Source organism: Ovis canadensis, chromosome 4 (assembly GCF_042477335.2).
Source record: "Ovis canadensis isolate MfBH-ARS-UI-01 breed Bighorn chromosome 4, ARS-UI_OviCan_v2, whole genome shotgun sequence".
NCBI lineage: Eukaryota > Metazoa > Chordata > Mammalia > Artiodactyla > Bovidae > Ovis > Ovis canadensis.
In genome coordinates, this window is record NC_091248.1 from 59,141,652 (window position 1) to 59,167,339 (window position 25,688).

The 25,688-nt window shown below is 38.0% G+C and overlaps 1 protein-coding gene across 1 annotated transcript in view; it reads right to left on the minus strand.

The window, feature by feature from the left end:
- FBXL13 (F-box and leucine rich repeat protein 13) overlaps positions 1-25,688 on the minus strand; it is a 221,646-nt gene that overhangs the window by 171,984 nt on the left and 23,974 nt on the right. The window contains exons 4-7 of the mRNA XM_069587823.1: positions 12,786-12,853; positions 11,824-11,978; positions 10,406-10,515; positions 8,225-8,389 (exon numbers count right to left, since the gene is read on the minus strand). Of these exons, the coding sequence (XP_069443924.1) occupies positions 8,225-8,389; positions 10,406-10,515; positions 11,824-11,978; positions 12,786-12,853 (498 nt within the window). The remainder of the gene's footprint in view (positions 1-8,224; positions 8,390-10,405; positions 10,516-11,823; positions 11,979-12,785; positions 12,854-25,688) is intronic.

Here is a 25,688-nt window from a genome sequence, read left to right on the forward strand (position 1 = left end):
ATACAATAAATTCGGTGGCGTAAACAACAAAAGTGTATTTCGCATAGTTCTGGAGGGTGGGAAGTCCAAGATCAAGTGTCTGTCCAATTTGGCTCCTGGTGGGAGCTCTCTCTTCTCTGCCTTCTTGCTGTGTACTCACATGGCAGACAGAGAGCTCTGGTGTCTCTGCCCCTTTTTATACAGGCTACTACCCTATTGGGTTAGGATCCCAACTATATGACCTCATTTAAGCCTAATCATCTCTTCACAGGCCCTGTCTCCAAATACAGTCACATTGGAAGTGAGGGCTTCATCATAGGAATAGGGAGAAGGGGACACACAAACATTTAGTCCATAAATAAGAGCTTAAAAAGTTTCTGTAAGAAATGGAAGGAAGAGATCCATGGAAGGATACATGGGCACTATTTGGAGCAACTGAAGTTAAATACCACCCAGGTTCAGAAAGCCATGATAGCCCAGGCTTTCTGCATGGAAGCATTTATTGGTGGCTCGTGAGATTGAGGAAATAGATGATGGGGTTCACAGATGTTGAGGTTGCTGGAATTTATTGGCAAAGTGCTGGAAAAGTGGAAGTTATAGAGAAAAGAGGGCTCTAAAAGTCTGCATAGGGATCCTTGCCTCTTTGACTGCATTTTAAACAGTGTGTCTATGCAGGGGACAGGCCTTGAAGCTGAATAAGAAACCCACTCCTGGGGACAAAGCATCTACCAGGAATCTGTAAACAGTACAACTCTAGTTCATATGGACTGGGAAATTTACAAATTGAGGCAAATCAGAGTACAGACACGTCACAGAACACTTAGGGCATTCAGTAAAGATCCAGGAAGATCACTTGATAAGCGTAAGGATAAACTAGCATAAAAATATGTCATTCTAGTCTTTCCTTAACAAAGCTTAAGTATAAGCTGAGAAAAGATGAAGCCTGTCTTCAAGTAAATTAACTAACCGCAAAATCCAAGTTAACGCTTCTTAAAGAAAACAGGCACTCAACAATGTAACTTACTAAACATCCAGCATATAATAATTAAAAAATTACAATATCTGTAAAGAAGAAGGAAAATCTGACAGAACGCATAACCAAGAGAAAAATTTAGAACGTAAACACATAGAGAAATTACAGGGATAATAGAACTGGTAATCAAATTCTTTAAAACAGCTATTCTGAAAATGCTCAAGGATTTCAAAGAAAAATGAAAGAGAAAGTGAAAAAATGTTTTAATGAATCAAATAACTTCTAGAGATGAATGTAACATCTGTAGTGAAAAAAAGTCACTAGAATGGCTTAATAGCAGATTAGACACTGCTTTTTTTTTTTTCTACCCTAAACAAGCATTGTTTAATTATTTTGAAGTTAGGCGGTCAACAATAAAAACAAAATTAAAAATCCCTACTATAAAACTAGCCAAATGTTACTGCTGCTACTGCTGCTAAGTCACTTCAGTCATGTCCGACTCTGTGTGACCCCATAGATGGCAGCCCATCAGGCTCCTCTGTCCCTGGGATTCTCCAGGCAAGAATACTGGAGTGGGTTGCCATTTCCTTCTCCAATGCATGCATGCCGTCTATAGAGTCGCAGAGTCGGATGAGACTGAAGCAACTTAGCCAAATATCACTAATGATCAACAATTTCCTTGCTCTACATTCTGAGGAAGTTATTGTTTATTGCGGCCATCCTCTGTCTCTTTCTGAAAAGTTTCTAAACTCAAGATTGACTGGATGCATTTTTCCCCTTTTAAGGTAGCTGAAGAAAAAGGAGGTTAACAAAAGTTAGTAAGAATTTTAAAACATTCTAAGTTCATCCTACTTCCAAAATTCAGCAGTATGTTGCAGGCCATCTATTATACGAATCACTGGTGCCTTTTTTTGACTAATTTAATGAGTAATTAAACAGAAGTTAATGACTTTTAAAAAAACAGTTGCATATTTACTGTGCTGAACTTGAAGACATTACAATAAATGCTATTCAAAATGAAGCTCAGGAAGGAAAAAAAGTCTTAAAAAAGGAAAAGGAACACAATGAAATGTGGGGAAATATTAAGTTGTTTAATGTGTGTGTAATTGTAGTCCAGAAAGATAAAGAAGAATGAAAAATATTTGAAGAAATAATGGCTGAAAACTTTCCAAATTTTCCGAAAAATACAAATATTTATATCTATGAGTTCAGTGAATTCCAAGAAGGACAAACACAAAGAAAACCACAAGGCATATCAAAATCAACTTGCTGAATATTCAATCATAAAAAGAAAAGTCTTCAAAGCAACGAGAAAGGAAAAAGACACATACATATAAAGAAAAATATTCCACTGACTTCTCATTTAAAACAATGATACAGAAGATAATGGAATGACATCTTTTAAATGGAATGAATGAAATTTTTAAAGGTTGAGAAAATACAAGCTGAGAAAATTAAGCACCAACGAAAATGTGTTTCAAGAAATGTTAAAGGAGGTTCTTCATGCTGAAGAAAAATGGTTCCAGATGAAAACTCATATCTAAACTAGAAGAACACCACAATCAACCAATCTGTGGAAAAATAGAAAATACTTTTTTCTGTATCTTTAATTTCCTTAAAAGATCCCTTCCACTACCCTTTCACTTTCTTCTTTCAACGCAGTTCAGTCCTTAAACCATTAGATTGGTCCAAGTGAAGGAAGCATCTGTGCCAAGGTGAGGGGCCCAGGGGGCTTCTGTTGGCCCAAAGCGAGGCATCAGAACTTGGGGAGTATCCACTCAGTGGAGCAGCCTTCCTTGCACAGGGTTTTGGAGACCAAGACAGGTAAAGAGGGTGTCCCCAAGGAGGAATGGCCCACAGTAGAATATCAGAGCCTCAGTGGAAAAAGGAAGACAAATGAGGAAGCATGGCTCACTGTGGGATGCTGGAGCCCAAGAAGAGGACATCTGCTCAGCACAGACTGAGACAAACAGAATGAGAAGGGCACTAGTCCCTGTGGAAGAACAGTGTAGGATACTGGAGTCTGCAAGGAACTAGGAGGAAGTCCTTAAGGAGGGACAGCCATTGTGGGATATAAGAACCTGAACAAGACAAGGAGGGTGAATAAAGGAAGTAAAACTCTGTGTAAGATCCCTGGAGCAAGGGGCACGTGGAGAGCAGCTATGTTGGGGGAGAAGGATGACATGTGGTGACAGGGATCCCCAAAGAGGGGCAGCCACGCAGAGAGATTCAGAACCTGAGTAGGGCAAGGGGGGCATCTGCCTAGGAAGGTGTTCAGTGCAGGGTGTGTTAGCCCAAACAAAATTAGGAAGGCAGCTGCATAGGGGAAAGGGCAACTGGCATAGAATGTCATAGTCCAAGCATATGAGGAGGGCCTCTGAGTGGCAAGGGGTGTCAGAGCCTGAGCAGGATGAAGAAGGTATCCACACAGAGGGGACAGTGGCAGCCACATGTGTGACTGCTTACACGCAGGGGAGTGATCAGATAAGGAAATACATGAAGAATAATGAGAGTTGGGATTCTCACTGTTGGGGAAGGACATTGCAGATATAGAAAAGGAGAAGACTAGAATGAGTCCTGTGGTGATAAACTGAACTGGAAGTATTGACAAGCAGTGTAGGTTTTAAGTACATAGAGATATGTATATACGGAGGAAATGCGTATATGCGTGTACCTACTTACACAATCTCTAGTTCTAACAAGAGTGCACGGGAGAAGCAACACTCCAATGGCAATGGACACAGGTAGTGTTCAGATCTTGGTTTCTATGTACAATTCTCCATTCAAAAGGATTCAAAGAGTTCTAGATAAATGACTAGGATGGAGCAAGGAAAATACAAGTGGAGACTGGAACATCATGTTGTGCTATAAAGTACAGAGGTGCTCAGAGGATGATAGTTACATGTCAACGGGACACAGAAGGCAAATTGTTGTCATTGTTCAGTCACTAAGTCGTGTCCGAGTCTTTGCAGCACCATGGACTGCAGCACACAAAGCTGCTCTGTCCTTCACTATCCCCTTGAGTTTGCTCAAGCTCATGTCCAGGATGAGTCGGTGATGCCATCCAAACCACTTCATCCTCTGTCATCCCCTTCTCCTCCTGCCTTCAGTCTTTCTAAACATCAGGGTTTTTTCCAATGAATCAGCTCTTCGCGTTACATGGTCAGAGAATTGGAGCTTCACCTTCAGCATCAGTCTTTCCAATGAGTTTTCAGGGTTGATTTCCTTTAGGATTAACTGGTTCGATCTCCTTGCTGTCCAAGGGACTCTCAAGAGTCTTCTCTAGTGCCACAATTCAAAAGCATCAGTTCTTCAGCGCTCAGCCTTCTTTATGGTCCAGCTCTCACAACCATACATGACTAGTGGAAAAACCATAGCTTTGGACCTTTGTTGACAAAAAGATGTCTCTGCTTTTTTAATATGCTGTCTATGTGTGTTGCAGCTTTTCTTCCAAGGAGCAAGGATCTTTTAATTTCATGACTGCAGTCACCATTCACAGTGATTTTGGAGCCCAAGAAAATAAAATTTACCACTGTTTATATTTTATCCCCATCTATTTGCCATTAAGGATGGGATTGGATGCCATTATCTTAGTTTTGTGAATGTTGAGTTTTAAGCCATCTTTTTCACTCTTCTCTTTGTCCATCATCAAGAGGCTCTTTGTTCCTCTTCTGCCATTAGGGTGGTGTCATCTGCATATCTGAGGTTGTTGATTTTTCTCCACGCAATCTTGATTTCAGCTTGTGAGTTATCCAGCCTGGCATTTTCCATGACGTACTCTGCATATAAGTTAAATAAGCACGGTGAGAATATACAGCCTTAACATACTCCTTTCCCAATTTTGAACCAGTCTGTTTTTCCATGTCCAGGTCTAACTGTTGCTTCTTGACCTACATACAGGTTTCTCAGGAGACCAGTAAGACAGTCTGGTATTCCCATCTCTTTAAGAATTTTCCACACTTTGTTGTGATCCACACAGTCAAAGGCGTTAGCGTAGTCAATGAAGCAGATGTAAATGTTTTTCAAAATTCCCTTGCTTCTTCTGTGATCCAGCAGATGTTGGCAATTTGATCTCCGGTTCCTCTGCCTTTTCTAAATCCAGCTTGTACACCTGGAAGTTCTCAGTTTATGTACTGTTGAAGCCTAGCTTGAAGGATTTTGAGCATTACCTTGCTAGCATGTGAAATGAGCACAATTGAATGATAGTTTGAGCATTCTTGGGCTTCCCTTGTGGCTCAGCTGTAAAGAATCTGCCTGAAATGCTGGAGACCTGGGTTCAATCCCTGGGTTGCAAAGATCCCCTGGAGAAGGTAAAGGCTGCTCAATCCAGTATTCTGGCATGGAGAATTCCATGGACTGTATAGTCCATGGGCTCACAAAGAGTTGGACACGACTGAATGACTTTCACTTTCACTTTGAGCACTCTTTGGCATTGCCAGTCTTTGGCATTGCAATGAAAACTGATCTTTTCCAGACCATTGCTGAGTTTTCCAAATTTTTTGGCATACTGAGTGCAGCACTTTAACAGATTCATCTATTAGGATTTGAAATAGCTCAGCTGGAATTGCATCACCTCCTCTAGCTTTGTGCCTAGTAGTGCTTCCTAACGCCCACTTGACTTCACACTCCAGGATAACCACCATCGTGGTTAGCCAGGTCATTAAGACTTTTTTTGTACAGATCTTCTGTGTATTCTTGCCACCTCTTCTTAATCTCTTCTGCTTCCGTTAGGTTATTGCTGTTTCTGTCCCATATTGTGCACCTTTGCATGAAAAGCTACCTTGGCGTCTCTAATTTTCTTGAAGAGATCTCTAGCCTTTCCATTCTATTGTTTTCCTCTATTTTTTTGCACTGTTCACTTTAGAAGGCTTTCTTATCTCTCCTTGTTATTTCTTTGGAACTCTGCATTTAGTTGGGTATATCTTTGCCTTTAGCTTCTCTTCTTTTCTCAGCTATTTGCAAGGCCTTCTCAGACAAACATTTTGCCTTCTTGCATTTCTTTTTCTCTGGGATCGTTTTGGTCACCACCTCCTGTTCAATGTTATGAACCTCTGTCCACAGTTCTTCAGGCAGTCTATCAGATCTAATCTCTTGAATCTATTTGTTACTTCTACTATATAAGCATAAAGGATTTGATTTAGGTCATACCTGAATGGCCTAGTGATTGTCCCTACTTTCTTCAATTCAAGTCTGAATTTTGCAGTAAGGAGCTCAGGATCTGAGCCACAGTCAGCTCCAGGTCTTGTTTTTGCTGACTATATAGAGCTTCTCCATCTTCGGCTGCATATAATCAATTTGATTTTGGTACCAACTATCTGGTGATATCATGCTGTGCTATAAAGTAGGGAAGTGCTCAGAGGATGACAGTTACATGTCAAAGGGACACAGAAGGAAACTTGAAAGGAGTCCTACTTCTGAATCTGGAAGAATTTGAGCACCAAAATAAATAGTGATAGTAACAGATTATATCTCATTGAATAAAATAGAAAACCATGAGTCATACGGATATAAACAAACTGAAAGTTTGACAAAGAACGGGAATATTTACGTAATTGTCAAGTACCTCCCCACAAAATGCATATCCATTTCAGAGAGGGCAGTTGAATAGTGGAGAAGCAGACACCGCCTTAAACAAGCAATCACCTGTGAAATCACCAATCCTGGGCAAATCCAGATTCTGTACCATGGAGTGCGAAGAGCACAGCCCAATGTCTGTGCTATCTCTAATAAAAATTCAGAACCTGGATCTATTCTGGAGAAAACAGAACAAGTTAAAATAAGACATCTTCTACAATAAAACTGGCCTGATCTTCATGTCAAGGGAATGACAATTAAAGAAAGGCAGACTCAAGGAGACAAACAGCCATGGTAATCAGCTATTCTGTGTGATTCTGGATTGCATCTTTTTGCATTATCGGGACAACTGGGGATACCCAAATTAGATCCAAGGATTTTGATGGCTGATTTCAAGAGGATGCCCTTGTTTATAGTGAAAACTCCAGGAATATTTAGGGGTGATAGGTTATCATGTCAGCAACTTACTCTCAAATCGTTCAGAAAAAAAAAGTACATTGTATTGCACTTGCAACCTTCCTGTTTGAGATTGTTAAACATTAAAAATACACATTGGATAAAATATAACTGACTGTTTAAAGGAAAAATAAACTCTAATGTAGGGTTTCTAAATACATAAAAATAAAGTATATGGAAATAATAGCATGAAGCACAGGAAGGGGAAGATGAAAGCATACTCTTGCTAGGTTCTTATATTATATGTAAAGTGATAAAAAATGTTTTAAGGCATAATCTGAAATGAATTGAAAATTCAGGTGCTTACAATGTAAATAAACATTAGCAGTCAACATGCTGCTGCTGCTGCTAAGTCGCTTCAGTTGTGTCCGACTCTGTGCGACCCCATAGACGGCAGCCCACTAGGCTCCTCTGTCCCTGGGATTCTCCAGGCAAGAACACTGGAGTGGGGGACTTAATGGGGGACAAAAATGTCCTCATTCTGACTGTATACTATACGTAAAGTGCGAGATGAAATATAAATACAGGTATACATCTTGTTCCCCAAAATAACTTGAGCTCAGTTCTACAGTTAGAAAGATAGATTTAATACATGGGATTTTATAGTGTAAATCTGCCATTAACCAGAATAAGGTGATATTTTACAACTCTTCCACCATTCATCAGGTAGTCCCACAAAATAGGGATTACATATTTATCAAAATAGGACAGAATATAACCAGTAGTTGGAATTATGGTTTATATTTCAGAGATTAATTCAATGAGTTATAAGATATAGATACATGATTCTTGTTTTTATGAACTCACAATCTAAGAAAGAAAGATGAGAGGCATAAATATATTTAACTAACTGAAAGTAGCATTATGACAAGCCCCACTTACATTCCAGAGTGTAGGTATAACATTCAGGTTAAAGGATTAAGGATTAGAGATTAAAAGGTATGCAGTGAAGTATCTAAAATCTGTGGTACCTTAAATGACAATATGTTCTTGAACGAGGAAGGAAAGAAAGACTTTTTTTTTCATTATTTACTATTTCTTTAATTTCTCCATTTTTTGATTATTATAACAATTTACAGCCATCCAAATGGATGACTTCCAAAAGCTGAGATAGCCCAAAGGTAGTTGTAAAAAATATTTTTTCTTCAAAATATGGTTTCCATCATTCATACAAGGTTTATAAAACCACTCTTTAAGAAAACATTATCAAAACAACTAGTTAAGACATGAGTTCATACGAACCTGTAATATTGCTCTTTTGGGTAACTGTGAAATGTCAAAATCAGGAATCCCACCTATAAGAAAGTCTTCAGACACAAATTGTTCAGGAAAAAAGTGTTCTTCTTTAGAATTTGCTTTGAATTTTAACTTGGAGAATTTTTGTAATTGAAGTTCATGCTTTAGCATCTGCCATGAAAATAATTTACAGATTCCATGGAATTGTTGTAAGGACTAAATGAGACGATACATATAAAGCACAATGCTTGATATAATGACAGCACCAATTAAACATTATTATCATCATCATTATATAAATTATCATTGTCCAGGGCATATGTAATAGTCTCTGAACCACCAAAGCATTATAGATCATTTCCACTAGTTGTCATACAATACTGGCATAGGCAGTCACCTTGAAGATGTGGGCCAGCCTTCTCTTATAGAAATGAGAAAGCTGAAACCTAGAGTCAAGGTTCTGGTAATGACAGAACTGATACTTGGGGCATGGAAGGGTAAGGGTTACCCTGGAGCTGTAAGAGGAGAGTCAGGGGACTTCTCTGGTCTCCAACCTCTCACTATCAAGAGCCTGGGTTCAAGGTCCCTGGTTGAGGGACCTAAGATGCTAGAAACCGTGTGGCATGGCCAAAAATGAAAAAAAAAAGTGTATATATATATGTGTATGTGTGTCTGTGTGTATGTGTATATATATATATATATATATATATATATATATATATAAACGTTTTTCTTAAAAAAAGTCAGAAGGAAAGAATTTGGAGAATTGCCTGATGTATCATTACAGTAAATCCCCATTTTTACTTTCAATCCATTCATTAAGAGCGCATAATCAAGGAAAAAACCCTCAAGGGTAAATAAGTGTTGTACCCATACACACACACAATTTTCCTGCAATATATGTACATACTAGAGCCTAAGGAAGCGTGCACAGTGGAGAGGTGGCACGTAGCTCTCTCCTCCCAGCAGACACCTGCTGTCCTCACTCCACCCTAGTGAGTGCAGCAGTACTGCTAGGCCAAGAAATCACATAGCTAAAATAAAACATTTTCTTTAAATACTCAATTAACTATTTAATACATATCTACTCTAGTACTCTTGCCTGGAAAATCCCATGGATGGAGGAGCCTGGTAGACTACAGTCTATAGGGTCGCAAAGAGTCGGACACGACTGAGCGACTTCACTTTCACTGCTTTCACATATTAGGGATAATATTACTGTGTCATATATAATATACACTATCATACATATTTATATATATATATATATCAATTACTACAAAACATCATGTTTAGTGTATGGGGATGGTTAAAGAGAACAGTGCTGCCTTCTCTCAGGGACATTCAGTTTAAGGGGATATAAAACGGCAGCCTGGTCACGCAGTTACCTTTTCACCAGGAACCGTAAAATGGGGTTTAATTTCTTCCTAGTTTTCTCTTTCTTATTTATCCCGACTTTATATTTCAGACTATTAGTAAAACATTACATACTAAATAATATAACTACAAAAAATTCCAGCATGTTTCTGTATCTGTTCCTAGTAGTTACTATGAATATTCTAAAAAACATTAAATGATAATTTACTATGCTGATAGCTAAAGCAAACTAGAGATGTTTTTATTATTATAAGTTTGAAGGAGTTTGCCTGGATGCTCTGTTTTGACTGCTTTAATTTCTAATACGTGTCCCAGTTAAGAATGATTCAAGTGTAGAAATTTAGTAGCTTTAAAGATAATTTAGTATTAAGATTTTAATTTACTAAATTGGATATTGAAAAGAGTAGATAGAAATGCAACCTTATCTAGAAAAGAATAAATTTAGTCTTTACCATTTATTTCTGTTATAATCATATCAAACCATTTCTCTTCCACTTTAAACATTTATTTCCACCTAAACACTTGCTTAAACAAAATTCTTAGTGTCTTTATCAATAAATTAAAATGAAATGTTAAAAAGATGTTTCCTTGATGTTGAACTTCAAATGAAAGAGCAAAATTTATTAGGAAATATTTTGGGTAAGTGAGGAGGCATTTAGATTATTAAATTAAAAGAAAAAGGACCCCTTTAAAAGTATATAATATTCAAGTCTTCAGTGTTTTCCACGCATAGCGTTATTATCTGAGACAACATCAATGTAACAGCAAAGTTCAGTTTCTAAAAAACAGTAAGTGTACAATATGCCATACCAGCTCATCTTCTCTCTTTTTAAACTTATGTCTTGCTCTATCCCTCCATTTACTTAGGATAACTATCATCTTGTAGCAGTGGAACATCTTTTGTATCCGCAGTAGCGCATCTGAAGAAAATGCATTAGATTACTGTATATAATTGCACAGTATTATAATTAATATTCTATCAGGTTTATAACATGAAACAATGCTGCATTTGATAGTTTTTATTTTAATTGCATCTGAAATTGATTACTATTGACAGCAAAATATAGTACTGCTGAGACTTCATTAACTTGTAAACATTACCTTTGCCCTTATAAATTAAGATATTATAGATGTAACAAAATGTCAAGTTATATAGCATATCCTTTTTAACAAATCTGTTCTTTATAAAACCAGAACTTCCAGATTTATTCATAGAAATAGAGTCATGAGATAGTACTTTTAAATGCCCTGTGATTAAATAGATTGCTATATATATATATATATATATATTTATGTTTAAGCAGGGGTCCAAAGCTCAAACACAGGGGCCAGGCCAAGAAGGAGGATAATTAAGGCAGGCCTTGGGGACACCATTCTTAACTATAGCTAATTGCTTCCTCTCAGAAATAGAGACCCACTACCTAGCTTAGTCGGTAAAGAATCTGCCTGCAATGTAGGAGACCTGGGTTCGATTCCTGGGTTGGGAAGATCCCCTGGAGAAGGAAATGGCAATCCACTCCAATATTCTTGCCTGGAAAATCCCAGGGGCAGAGGAGCCTGGCGGGCTATAGTCCATGGGGTCACAAGAGTCGGATACGACTTAACGACTAAACCACCACCACCACCCTATGTTAAAATCACCAGAGTCCACTCTGAGGTACCAACAGGAGCCAATCAAGAGGAAAGGATTTACTGATTTGCAGCAGCCATAAACAGATCAATATGTAGTTAGCTGGATGGACTCTCTATTCCTGCTCTGAAAAGCACATACATGTACTGTCCACTCATTACAGCTATCGAGGGTTTAAGTAAAAGAAAATTATTTTTCTTTAAGTTTTCTCAGAAATTCATTAAATAAAATATAAAGAATAAAGAGCTGTTTATAAAAAACAGTCAATTTTGATATCTATCTGTCCATCTACCTATCTATCCCAACTCTCTATTTTATAAAAAAAAGTTAATAGTAGCTCCCTATTTATATTGAAACTTGTATATATTCACACAAATAGATATAGAATTTTATTTAAAATATGCCTGCTTTCTATTACACTAAATCTCTTTGAGACAAATCTCATTACATACTTTAAATTAGTGACTTTACATTTCATGACAATTTTCTAGACATAAAAATAATAAATTCTCTAGTACAGGTTATGTTTAACTGTTAAGTTTGTTGAAACTTTGGATCCATGAAAACAAAAACCAGTTGTTACTATATAAGGATTTACCTCTAAGTTGTTCTTTTCTATTTTTCACATAAGAGTGCCAGTGATGTAATACATGTTTTTTAAGTCTGAAATTGTCATATACTATTGCTGCTTCCATTTTTTCAGCCAGAAGTTCATCTTCATTTATAGGAGGTATTGCTATCTCTCTCCATGTGCTATAAGCAGAAAATATAGGAATATAATATTTTGAAGTTACAGTAATACATTAATAAATAAACTGAGAGAGAAGAAGTAATATACTGGGCCTCCTTTACCTCCCCAAAAATCACAGCTTCAAAGAAGCTGTCAAATTATTCACATTGGTTTATTCACAGTCAGTCCTTGCATTTTCTTTCAGCTTGCATTCCCCTTGTCTGCATCTGTAAAGCCCTCAAAGCTCTGAAATAGAATTTTTTTTTTCTCCCATAACTTATTTAGAGGCAAAGCTAGACTTGACCTAAACTAATTTTGCATCAAAACTTCTCAGAATCTGACACATAATGGTTCATAGTATTTCTTCATTTCACTCAGCAAGAATATACAAATATATTTTATTGTAGAAATACTAAAGTGTTCAGATATGTTTGGTTCCAATGTGCCATCCCAGACACAACTGAAGATGTTATATAATACACAGTGTATGCAGAGATTTCCTTTCTAAAAAAATTTTAAGAAAGGGAATCTAGATTTCCAAATATGTCTGTCTCCAAGGATTTCAGATAAGAGGATTATAGACCTGTAATTCCAGTTTTTAAGTTCTATTTTAAAAAAGACAAACTGGTACCTTGAAGAAGCAAAGACTATCTTGTAACTAAGTAAAAGCTGAATAAATATAAAAGAAATATACAATAAAAAATGGTGAAAACAAGATTAAATAGATAAAATCAGTACAACTGGCCAAAAGTGAGTTGTTCTTCATATGGAGAATTTCTAGAATAAGAACACAAAGAGGAGGGAATAACATATAAAACTCATGTTCTTACTAAAAATGGGTCTTCAGTAAATGCCCAGTATAAAAAGTACATGCTTTTATCATTAATTCTGGAGTCACCTAAAATGAAGAAAGACATGAAATAAAAGCATTAGAAATAAATGGAATGCACAGGCTACCTCTGGAAGATATACAAGAGAATGAGAGCAGTGATTGCATCTGGGAAGTAGAATTAGGCCTAGGGAGATAGGAACAGACTTCTAGAAGTATAGGCCATTTATACATTTTGGAATTTTATTGTGCTGCCTATTTTTTTTTTAAGTTAAAATCACAGCTTAAAATTTTATTATATTGTGCTTACTTTAAAGCATTTTGAGGTAAACACTATGGCATTATTATATCGATAGGAGTATAGAGTTGTTGAACCAGGGTTGGCTAGTCACTATTAAGTTAAATGTTTTTACTTTCTCAAGAGTAGAAAATGAGGGGGGGATAAATCGGGGGACTGGGCCTGACATATACACACTACTATATATAATAGATGACTGATACGGACCAACTGTACAGCACAGAACTGTACTTAACACTCTGTAATGGCCTATACGGGGAAAGAGTTTTAAAAGGAGTGGATATGTATATATATAACCGATGCACTTTGCTGTACACCTGAAACTAACACAACATTGTAGATCAATTATACTCCAATAAAATCTTTAAAATACAAATAGACAAAATTGAGGATGAAACCAAACTCGAAAAAACAAAGTAGAAAATGAGAGTCTCTGTTTGAAAATATATATAGGAATGCCTCATTTAACAAGCAGGAACAGGAAAACTACATAAGTTAGAAGTCTAAACTGTGGAATACACTGAAAGAGACGCAGGCATCACTTCCAGTTACTCACAATAACACACATTAATGTGGGAATAGCTCACTAAGGATTGCTGAAATTGTTTGTGCCTTCTCTGTGTTCTTAACTATTTATTATAGGTACATGGCTACTGTTAAGTGTAAATGATGGTTTTCTGTTGTTATTGCCACCTGTTTACCATTTGTTGTTGCTTACTTGCTAAGTCATGGCCAAATCTTTGCAACTGCATGGACTGCAGCATGCCAGGCTTCCCTATCCTTCACTATCTCCTGGAATTTGCTCAGATTCATGTCCAGTGAGTTAGTGATGCTATCTAACCGTCTCATCTTCTGCTGCCCCCTTCTTCTGTTGCCATCAATCTTTCCCAGCATCAGGGTCTTTTCCAGTGAATCAGCTCTTTGCATTAGGTGACAAAAGTTTTGGAGCTTCAGTATCAGTCCTTCCAATGAATATTCAGGGTTGATTTCCTTTAGGATTGACTAGTTTGATCTCTTTGCAGTCCAAGGGACTATTACATTCATATCTATTGAGTGTAGAGATAAGTTGGGTTCAAATATATACCAACTTCCCCGAATTCAGAATTCTACTTTTCTAAGTCAAGCATTTTTCTCCTTTGTCTGTTGCTGTAAACGCTTTGATAAGTTAATAGATACAGCATGCACATGTTGATCATGACATCAGTTTTAGGCATATAGGAAAGGCCTGTGTGCCCCCTGATATTCTGTCTCATGTTCAATGACATTTGAAAATTCTTGCGTTTAATGGGGATTACAAGTAAATTGTCTGTGGTGAGGGGAGAACATAAGTTATTGAAATCTTTCTTTGCTAAATTCTGATCTTCATGGGGGAAAGGAATCCAGAGGAGTAAAATCAAGAGTATTGGGGTTGGCGCAGGGGGAGCTGCTTGACATCTGTCTCAGCCCCATGGGTTGTGGGTCTGAGCCATATGGAGGAAAAGACTACAGCAAAATCCAAAAACTCGCTCTTATGGGGTGTACAACACAAAATAAGGAAAGGCATTTCCCCCACTTCTGTACAGCACACACGGCACAGTGCCATCAAATTTCATGTGACTTTAAATTTTGAAAGTTGGAAATCATGTGATATAAAAGTATTACCTACCAAAATCTTACATTATGCCAGGTTTTGAAATAATGCAGACCCTCAAAATAAAGTTTTATCAAGAAGCACTTTATTTCAAAACTGGTGGGAAAATGATTGGAAGGTTTTAAGTTCTTGCTACACCGTGGTACTATTTGGGCATGTAAACAAATGTGGCCTTAGTCTTGAAGTACAGGTTTGACTTACTAGACGTCTTCAGAAAAGTTATAAAAGTTATCTTTTTTGAACAGTGTGACCACCAGGTATGGTTTGAGTAGGGCAAGGAATCCAGTGAAAGGAGTGCTATTTTGGCATCAGAAAGATTTGTGGCTAAAGGAGCCTGAAGCTCCACCTCAAGTTAGACATCACAGCTCTTAGGAAGTCAAGAATAGCAGCACTATGACTCCACCCTTAGATGGTTTCACAGGTTTGGGACAGAAACAATCTTGGAATTCTTGAATTTACACAGAACAGCTTTGGGATTCCCAGGAGCAACTGATTGGAATTTTAAGGAAAAACTAACCTCTGTGTTACCCAGATAGGGGCTGGAAGCAGAGAAATTTGGCATATCAATACTGTTAGCAATGAGATGATGAGCTTCCCTGGTGGCTCAGTAGTGCAGGCATGGGTTTTATCCCTGGGTCAGGAAGATCCCCTGGAGAAGGAAATAGCAACCCACTTCAGTATTCTTGCCTGGTAAATCCCATAGACAGAGGAGCCTGGTGGGCTACAGTCCATGCAGTTGCAAAAAGAGTCAGACATGACTTAATGGCTAAACAACAACATCAAATCAGCACTCTTACTTGTATCCCAGGTTACTGAGAGCTGGGGAAATTTTTTTTTAATTAATCAATTAATTTTATGGGGACATTTTGAAATAAATGAAAGGATAATGAAATGCCACTACAAATCACTAATTCTAGCTTACAAACATACCAAATTCATGGCTGTTTAATGTCAGTAGCGATTGGTCCCATTAGTTTTAAACTTTGCAAGACACTTACTTTATTTGTGTGTGTGCTCAGTCGCCTCAGTTGAGTCTGGCTCTTTGTGACCCCATGCGCTGTAGCCCGCCAGGCTCCTCTGTCCATGGGACTCTCCAGGCAAGAATACTGGAGTGGCTTGCCATGCCCTCCTCCAGGAGATCTTCCCAAACCAGGGATCGAACCCCTGTCTCTTATGTCTCCTGCACTGACAGGCAGGTTCTTTACCACTAGCAGCACACTAGGCTTCTCTGTCCTTCACTATCTCTCAGAGTTTGCTCAGATTCATGTCCATTGAGTCAGTGATGCTATCCCACCATCTTGCCCTCTTTTCTTTTTGCTTTCAATCTTTCCCAGCATCAGGTCTTTTCCAATGAGTCAGTTCATCACCCCAGATGGCCAAAGTATTGGAGCCTCAGTGTCAGCATCAATCCTTCCAATGAATATTCAGGGTTGATTTCCTTTAGGAATGACTGGTTTGATCTCCTTGCAGTCTAGGACTTTTCAAGAGTCTTCTCCAGCACCACAGTTCAAAAGCATCAATTCTTCATTGCTCAGCTTTCTTTATGGTCCAACTCTCACATCAGCATGACTACTGGAAAAACCATAGCTTTGACTATATGGACTCTTCTCTTTCACCCTTATCAAGAGGTTCTTTATTTCTCTTCACTTTCTGTCATTAGAGTGGTATCATCTGCATATCTGGGTTGTTGATATTTCTCCCTGCAATCTTGATTCCAGGCTGGGATTCATCCAGCCGGGCATTTCACATGATTGAGTGTTTATATTCTCCAGAATTCATATGCTGAAACCTAATCCCCAGTGTAATGGATGGTATTTAGAGGTGGGGCTTTTTGGAGATGATTAGGTCATAAGGGTGGTGTTCTCATGAATAAGAAGTGTGTCTTTAGAGAAGAGACCCCAGAGAGTTCAGTCTCCCCTTCTGCCATGTAAGATTATAACAAGAAGATGGCAGTATATCAACCAGGAAGCAGGCTCTCATGACATCAAATCTATCAGCACCTTGATCTTGGACTTCCCGGCCTCCAGAACTGTTAGAAATAAATTTCTCTTGTTTATAATCGCCCTGTCTATGATACCTTCATTATAGCATCCTGAACAAACTAAGACAGGGTGGAGTGAATGAATTTAAATCTCTCCCAGTTCTAAAATATTTATTTTTCATAGGCTATAAAAGTTAATAGAAAAAAACAATAATAGTAAAAAAAGAAACTATACCTTTAATGAAGAAGTGAGCATGGTCTAACATAGGTATCATGGCATGACATAAAATGTTAGACTTCTCATGATGAGTAGTTTTATTTTTTGACCTCAATATTATTTAAGACTATTTAATGCTCAAGGGGCTTTTGTACATGGAGGGAAACAGTGACTACTCTTTGTATTTTAGAGCTATAGTACTCTTGCCTGGAGAATCCCATGGAGGGAGGAGCCTGGTAGGCTACAGTCCATGGGGTTGCAAAGAGTCGGACACGACTGAGCAACTTCACTTCACTTCACTTCAATTCAGTACCACTTGGAAAAATCCAGTTTTGTTAAACATGTAAATGTCTATTGCAAATTTTATTAGGTAAACTCCTTGAATGGCATCACCGACTCAATGGGCATAGGTTTGGGAAGACTCTGGGTGTTGGTGATGGACAGGGAGGCCTGGTGTGCTGCCATTCATGGGGTTGCAAAGAGTCCGACGCGACTGAGCGACTGAACTGAACTGAAACTCCTTGAAACAACTTAAATGAGATTAAAACCTTACAAAGATGTTCTTTAGAACTCTCAAATGCAGAAAAACATACATTATGCCATATCATTAGCTACTATTACTTAACTTTACACTTAAACTTATCCTAAAGTAAACAGTATGAATCTAGGTGCGTATCTTCATTTGTTGTTGTTGTTCATTGCTAAGTCATGTCTGACTCTTTTCGACCCCATGAACTGCAGCATGCCTGGCTTCCCTGTCCTTCACCATCTCCCTGAGTTTGCTCAAAGTCATGTCCATTGAGTCAGTGATGCCATCCAACCACCTCATCCTCTGTCGCCCCCTTCTCTTGCCCTCAATCTTTTCCAGCATCAGGGTCTTTTACAATGAGTTAGTTGTTCACGTCAGGTGCCCAAAGTATCGGAGCTTCAGCACCAGTACTTCCAATGAATATTCAGGTTGATTTATTTTAGGAGTGACTGGTTTGATCTCCCTGTAGTCCAAAGGACTCTCAAGAGTCTTCTCCAGAACCACAGTTTGAAAGAATCAATTATTTGGTGCTCAGCCTTCTTTATGATCCAACTCTCACATCCATACATGACTACTGAAAAAAAAAACATAGCTTTGAGTATGAGGACCTTTGTTGGCAAAGTGATGTCTCTGCTTTTTAATACACTGTCTAGGTTTGTCATAGCTGTTATTCCAAGGAGCAAACATCTTTTAATTTTGTCGCTGCAGTCACTGTCTGCATTGATTTTGGAGCCCAAGAAAATGAAATCTGACACAGTTTCCATAGTTTCCTTAGCTATTTACCGTGAAGTGATAGGACCGGATGCCATGATCTTTGTTTTTTGAATGTTGAGTTTTAAGCCAGCTTTTTCACTCTCCTCTTTCACCTTTATCAACAGGCTCTTTAGTTCCTTTTCACTTTCTGCCATTAAAGATATCTCCATATCTTCATATGCATATCCATATATCTTCATTATTTTTATACTTTTTAAATTTTCATTCCTTCCAGATTACAGAGACACTTATCTTCATGCCTGCTCAGGAAATAGTAATCCACCCACTTTCATAAGAAAATGAATACTTTTGTAAACCAGCAAGGTTATAGGATATGGGTATCTTGTTTGGGGAACAAGGTCTATCTGCTTCTCCCAAAGTACTAAAACCCCAAATTTCCTTTTCATAGTTTAGCTTTGTTTGTTGTATCAGTAAGATTTTTTAAGTCCGTATCTTTCATTTAAAGTTTGGTAACAAAATTCTCTCTCTGCCAGCAAGAATAGAAGGCTATATGCAGTCTGATACTTCAGTGTAAGAAGTAAAAGGGAAGGAGGATACAGTGTACTTGCTCACATTTTTTTTTTCAAAAATAACAATGGGGAGATACACTAAAAGCTACTAAAATTAGTTACCTAGAGAAAGGGAGGAGAAGGCGATGGCACCCCACTCCAGTACTCTCGCCTGGAAAATCCCATGGATGGAGGAGCTTGGTGGGCTGTAGTCCATGGGGTCGCAAAGAGTCGGACACAACTGAGCGACTTCACTTTCACTTTTCACTTTCAGGCATTGGAGAAGGAAATGGCAACCCACTCCAGTGTTCTTGCCTGGAGAATCCCAGGGACGGGGGAGCCTGGTGGGCTGCCATCTCTGGGGTTGCACAGAGCCAGACAGGACTGAAACGACTTAGCAGCAGCAGCCGCAGAGAAAGGGATGGAATAAGTAGATAAAGAGGCTGGAAAGGAAGCAGTACTTCTCTGAATACTCCTCATTTTATTGCTTTGATTTTGCCATGGTGTAATGTTAGAAATAATTTAAAAAGCATAATTATAGCAAAGAAAGAAAAGATGACCATCAACATAAACAATTCTTATTTTAAATAACAAAAAAGTATTATTTTAATGAAAATACCAGGTAGGATATATACATCTTAAAGGCAAAAAGAACTGCATAATTTTCTTAAACTGCTTTCCATAGTTCTATGGTTAGTGGTCCTCTTGTATAGTTATTTTGAAACCATTATATAGGTATGGTAGGATGAAACTTATAACCAGTTAGTTAATGTCTGTAGGAATCCAGATTCATTAAAAGTGGGTCAAGCAGACCATGGGTGCCTCCTGCTACAATGCACTAGAAGGAACCCAGCATCCACTCTGCAGTATTCTCGTCACCAGAGAACAAAAGGAAAAACAAACCCGAATATCAAGGTTGTAGATCTACCTTCAGACTTGCAGGAAATACAAGAAACAGAACAAATGAAAAGAATCAGAGGAAATGAGAATGTGGGACCTTTTACATGATAGATGATCTGTTTTCTTCAATAAATCAGTGGCATGGGGAAAAAAGAAGAAAGAACTATTGCAGATTACTAGAGATATTAGATATTAATATGCAACAACCAAGTATAATTTGTGGACCCTGTATGGATTTCAACTGAATAGAGCCATATGTAAAAAGGCATTTTTGAGGCAATTTGGGAAACCCAAATATGGACTGAATATGGAGTCTATACATATATCTGAATGCAGTCAGTACTAGATGACATTCAGGAGCTACTGCTCATTTCATACGTTTCGTGGACGTTTGCACTGTGCTGTGTCCTCTATCAGGGCTTTCCAGGTGGTGCAGTGGGGAGGAATCTGCGTGCCAGTGGGGGAGGCGTGGATTCCATCCCAGAGAAGATCCCCTAGAGCTGTCGTGGTTGCTGTTCCGTTGCTCAGTGGTGTCCCATCCCCTGGAGTAGGCAATGGCAGCCCTCTCTGGTATTCTTGCCTGTGAAATCCCAGGGACGGAAGAGCGTGGTAGGCTCCAGTCCATTGGGTAGGACATGACTGAGTGACTGAGTACAATATTCTCTAAAAATGCCGTTTCTTGTTGAAGATGTGCAGCAAAGTATTTACCAGTAAAAGTAATACAACTCCTGAGATTTACTTTCTAATACTCCCAACCAAAGGTGGAGAGGAGAATAATTAAGAAAATTGGCAAAATATTGACTATTGTTTAAGCTGAATGAGGGGTATTATTATATATTCTCACTTTTGAATTATGTGTAAGTTTTTTCTATAATAAAAATGTTTTAATGCTATAAATGCCTTTTCTTCTTGAGATTTCATCTAGAGATTTCATTTCCTAAGAAATGAGAATCAAGTCTGTGAAGTTATTTTTCCTTCTTAACAATAGACAATTCCTTCATCTTGGAACACACAGTTAAACTGTCTATCTACTGTTATGAGAACAATTTCTCTGTCTTTTTATAATTGTTTGGCTTATGGTTTCTTGTATTCATTCTTCTCTTGGCAAAGAATAACAAGCAAATGCTTATTATTAAGATGGGCATGTAAACAGGCTGTCCTTGCTGTGCAAGACTGCGTAGTGTGAAGCCATGATAATGACTGCACCATAAAAAAATGCTGAAACCACGCAAAGCACTCTTAATTATGAACGAGAAAAATTGCGATTGTTTGTGATCTATAAACCATTTTTATCAAAACCTTAAAATCTCTCTGACTAGCACTTATAACTATAGGAAAGAAAAATGAAGGGGGAACACAACTAATGTTTATTTGGTGTACTATAATTTAAAATGCCTTGGCATTGTTTAGTTGTTCAGTTGTGGCTGACTCTTTTGTGACCTCATGGACTGTAGCCGGCCAGGCTTCTCTGGCCATGGAATTTTCAGGCAAGAATACTGGAGTGGGTTGCCATTTCCTTCTCCAGGGGCTCTTCCCAACCCAGGGATCAAACTTTAGTCTCCTGTATGTGCCTTTTGCATTGCAGGCAGATTCTTTACCACTGAGCCACCAGGGAAGCAATCATTGCATATGGCGACTACAGCCATGAAATTAAAAGACGCTTGCTCCTTGGAAAGAAACCTACAACAAACCGAGACAATGTGTTAAAAGCAGAGACATCAGTTTACCAACAAAGGTCTGTGTAGTCAAAGTTCTGTTTTTTCCAGTAGTCACGTATGGATGTGCAAGTTGGACCAGAAAGAAGGCTGAGTGCCAAAGAATTGATGCTTGTGAATTGTGGGACTGGAGAAGACTCTTGAGAGTCCCTTGGGCTGCAAGGAGATCAAACCAGTTATTCCTAAAGGAAATCAACCTGGAATATTCATTGGAAGGACTGATGCTGAAGCTGAAGCTCCAATACTTTGGCCACTTGTGAAGAGTCAATTCATTGGAAAAGACCCTGATGCTGGAAAAGATTGAAGGCAAAAGGACAAGAGGGTGGTGGAGGATGAGACAGTTAGATAGTATCACCAACTCAAGGGGCATAAATCTGAGCAAACTCCAAGAGATAGTGAAGTACAAGGGAGCCTGCTTTGCTACAGTCCATGGGGTTGCAAAAAGTCAGACATGACTTAGTAACTGAACAACATAGATTTACAGTTTGCAAAGTTCTACCTAGTTTCTATTTTTCCTGACTTATGAAGTGGGCATTCTTTCTACGCCTTGGTGAATTTTCATATCCCATTCTAAATCTGGATCTGTGTCAATATTTTGTACTTTTTTTTTTTTAATTTAAAAATCTTTAATTCTTACATGTGTTCCCAAGCATGAACCCCCCTCCCACCTCCCTCCCCATAACATCTCTCTGGGTCATCCCCATGCACCAGCCCCAAGCATGCTGTATCCTGCGTCAGACATAGACTGGCGATTCGATTCTTACACAATAGTATACATGTTAGAATGCCATTCTCCCAAATCATCCCACCCTCTCCCTCTCCCTCTGAGTCCAAAAGTCCATTTTACACATCTGTGTCTTTTTTGCTGTCTGGCATACAGGGTCGTCATTGCCATCTTTCTAAATTCCATATATATGTGTTAGTATACTGTATTGGTGTTTTTCTTTCTGGCTTACTTCACTCTGTATAATCGGCTCCAGTTTCATCCATCTCATCAGAACTGATTCAAATGAATTCTTTTTAATGGCTGAGTAATACTCCATTGTGTATATGTACCACAGCTTTCTTATCCATTCATCTGCTGATGGACATCTAGGTTGTTTCCATGTCCTGGCTATTATAAACAGTGCTGCGATGAACATTGGGGTACATGTGTCTCTTTCAATTCTGGTTTCCTCGGTGTGTATGCCCAGAAGTGGGATTGCTGGGTCATACGGTAGTTCTTTTTGCAATTTTTTAAGGAATCTCCACACTGTTCTCCAAAGTGGCTGTACTAGTTTGCATTCCCACCAACAGTGTAGGAGGGTTCCCTTTTCTCCACACCCTCTCCAGCATTTATTGCTTGCAGATTTTTGGATTGCAGACATTCTGACTGGTGTGAAGTGGTACCTCATTGTGGTTTTGATTTGCATTTCTCTAATAATGAGTGATGTTGAGCATCTTCTCATGTGTTTGTTAGCCATCTGTATGTCTTCTTTGGAGAAATGTCTATTTAGTTCTTTGCCCCATTTTTTGATTGGGTCGTTTATTTTTCTGGAGTTGAGCTGCAGAAGTTGCTTGTATATTTTTGAGATTAGTTGTTTGTCAGTTGCTTCATTTGCTATTATTTTCTCCCATTCAGAAGGCTGTCTTTTCACCTTGCTTATATTTTCCTTTGTTGTGCAGAAGCTTTTAATTTTAATTAGATCCCATTTGTTTATTTTTGCTTTTATTTCCAGAATTCTGGGAGGTGGATCATAGAGGATCCTGCTGTGATTTATGTCTGAAAGCGTTTTGCCTATGTTCTCCTCTAGGAGTTTTATAGTTTCTAGTCTTACATTTAGATCTTTAATCCATTTTGAGTTTATTTTTGTGTGCGGTGTTAGAAAGTGATCTAGTTTCATTCTTTTACAAGTGGTTGACCAGTTTTCCCAGCACCACCTGTTAAAGAGATTGTCTTTACTCCATTGTATATTCTTGCCTCCTTTGTCAAAGATAAGGTGTCCATATGTGTGTGGATTTATCTCTGGGCTTTCTATTTTGTTCCATTGATCTATATGTCTGTCTTTGTGTCAGTACCATACTGTTTTGATGACTGTGGCTTTGTAGTAGAGCCTGAAGTCAGGCAAGTTGATTCCTCCAGTTCCATTCTTCTTTCTCAAGATTGCTTTGGCTATTCGAGGTTTTTTGTATTTCCATACAAATCTTGAAATTATTTGTTCTAGTTCTGTGAAAAAAATGGCTGGTAGCTTGATAGGGATTGCATTGAATTTGTAAATTGCTTTGGGTAGTATACTCATTTTCACTATATTGATTCTTCCGATCCATGAACATGGTATATTTCTCCATCTATTAGTGTCCTCTTTGATTTCTTTCATCAGTGTTTTATAGTTTTCTATACATAGGTCTTTAGTTTCTTTAGGTAGATATATTCCTAAGTATTTTATTCTTTTCATTGCAATGGTGAATGGAATTGTTTCCTTAATTTCTTTTTCTACTTTCTCATTATTCGTGTATAGGAATGCAAGGGATTTCTGTGTGTTGATTTTATATCCTGCAACATTACTGTATTCATTGATGAGCACTAGTAATTTTCTGGTGCAGTCTTTAGGGTTTTCCATGTAGAGGATCATGTCATCTGCAAACAGTGAGAGTTTTACTTCTTCTTTTCCAATTTGGATTCCTTTTATTTCTTTTTCTGCTCTGATTGCTGTGGCCAAAACTTCCAGAACTATGTTGAATAGTAGCGGTGAAAGTGGACACCCTTGTCTTGTTCCTGACTTTAGGGGAAATGCTTTCAATTTTTCACCATTGAGGATAATGTTTGCTGTGGGTTTGTCATAGATAGCTTTTATTATGTTGAGGTATGTTCCTTGTATTCCTGCTTTCTGGAGAGTTTTTATCATAAATGGATGTTGAATTTTGTCAAAGGCCTTCTCTGCATCTATTGAGATAATCATATGGTTTTTATTTTTCAATTTGTTAATGTGGTGAATTACATTGATTGATTTGCGGATATTGAAGAATCCTTGCATCCCTGGGATAAAGCCCACTTGGTCGTGGTGTATGATCTTTTTAATGTGTTGTTGGATTCTGATTGCTAGAATTTTGTTGAGGATTTTTGCATCTATGTTCATCAGTGATATTGGCCTGTAGTTTTCTTTTTTTGTGACATCTTTGTCAGGTTTTGGTATTAGGGTGATGGTGGCCTCATAGAATGAGTTTGGAAGTTTCCCTTCCTCTGTAATTTTCTGGAAGAGTTTGAGGAGGATAGGTGTTAGCTCTTCTCGAAATTTTTGGTAGAATTCAGCTGTGAAGCCGTCTGGACCTGGGCTTTTGTTTGCTGGAAGATTTCTGATTACAGTTTCAATTTCCGTGCTTGTGATGGGTCTGTTAAGATTTTCTATTTCTTCCTGGTTCCGTTTTGGAAAATTGTACTTTTCTAAGAATTTGTCCATTTCTTCCACGTTGTCCATTTTATTGGCATACAACTTCTGATAGTAGTCTCTTATGATCCTTTGTATTTCTGTGTTGTCTGTTGTGATCTCTCCATTTTCATTTCTAACTTTATTGATTTGATTTTTCTCTCTTTGCTTCTTGATGAGTCTGGCTAATGGTTTGTCAATTTTATTTATCCTTTCAAAGAACCAGCTTTTGGCTTTGTTGATTTTTGCTATGGTCTCTTTTGTGTCTTTTGCATTTATTTCTGCCCTAATTTTTAAGATTTCTTTCCTTCTACTCACTCTGGGGTTCTCCAATTCTTCCTTTTCTAGTTGCTTTAGGTGTAGAGTTAGGTTATTTATTTGACTTTTTTCTTGTTTCTTGAGGTATGCCTGTATTGCTATGAACTTTCCTCTTAGCACTGCTTTTATAGTGTCCCACAGGTTTTGGGTTGTTGTGTTTTCATTTTCATTAGTTTCTATGCATATTTTGATTTCTTTTTTGATTTCTTCTGTGATTTGTTGGTTATTCAGAAGTGTGTTGTTCAACCTCCATATGTTGGAATTTTAAATAGTTTTTCTCCTATAATTGAGATCTAATCTTAATGCATTATGGTCAGAAAAGATGCTTGGAATGATTTCGATTTTTTTGAATTTATCAAGTTTAGATTTATGGCCCAGGATGTGATCTATCCTGGAGAAAGTTCCATGAGCACTTGAAAAAAAGGTGAAATTCATTGTTTTGGGGTGAAATGTCCTATAGATATCAATTAGGTCTAACTGATCTAATGTATCATTTAAAGTTTGCGTTTCTTTGTTAATTTTCTGTTTAGTTGATCTGTCCATAGGTGTGAGTGGGGTATTAAAGTCTCCCACTATTATTGTGTTGTTGTTGATTTCCCCTTTCATACTTGTTAGCATTTGTCTTACATATTGCGGTGCTCCTATGTTGG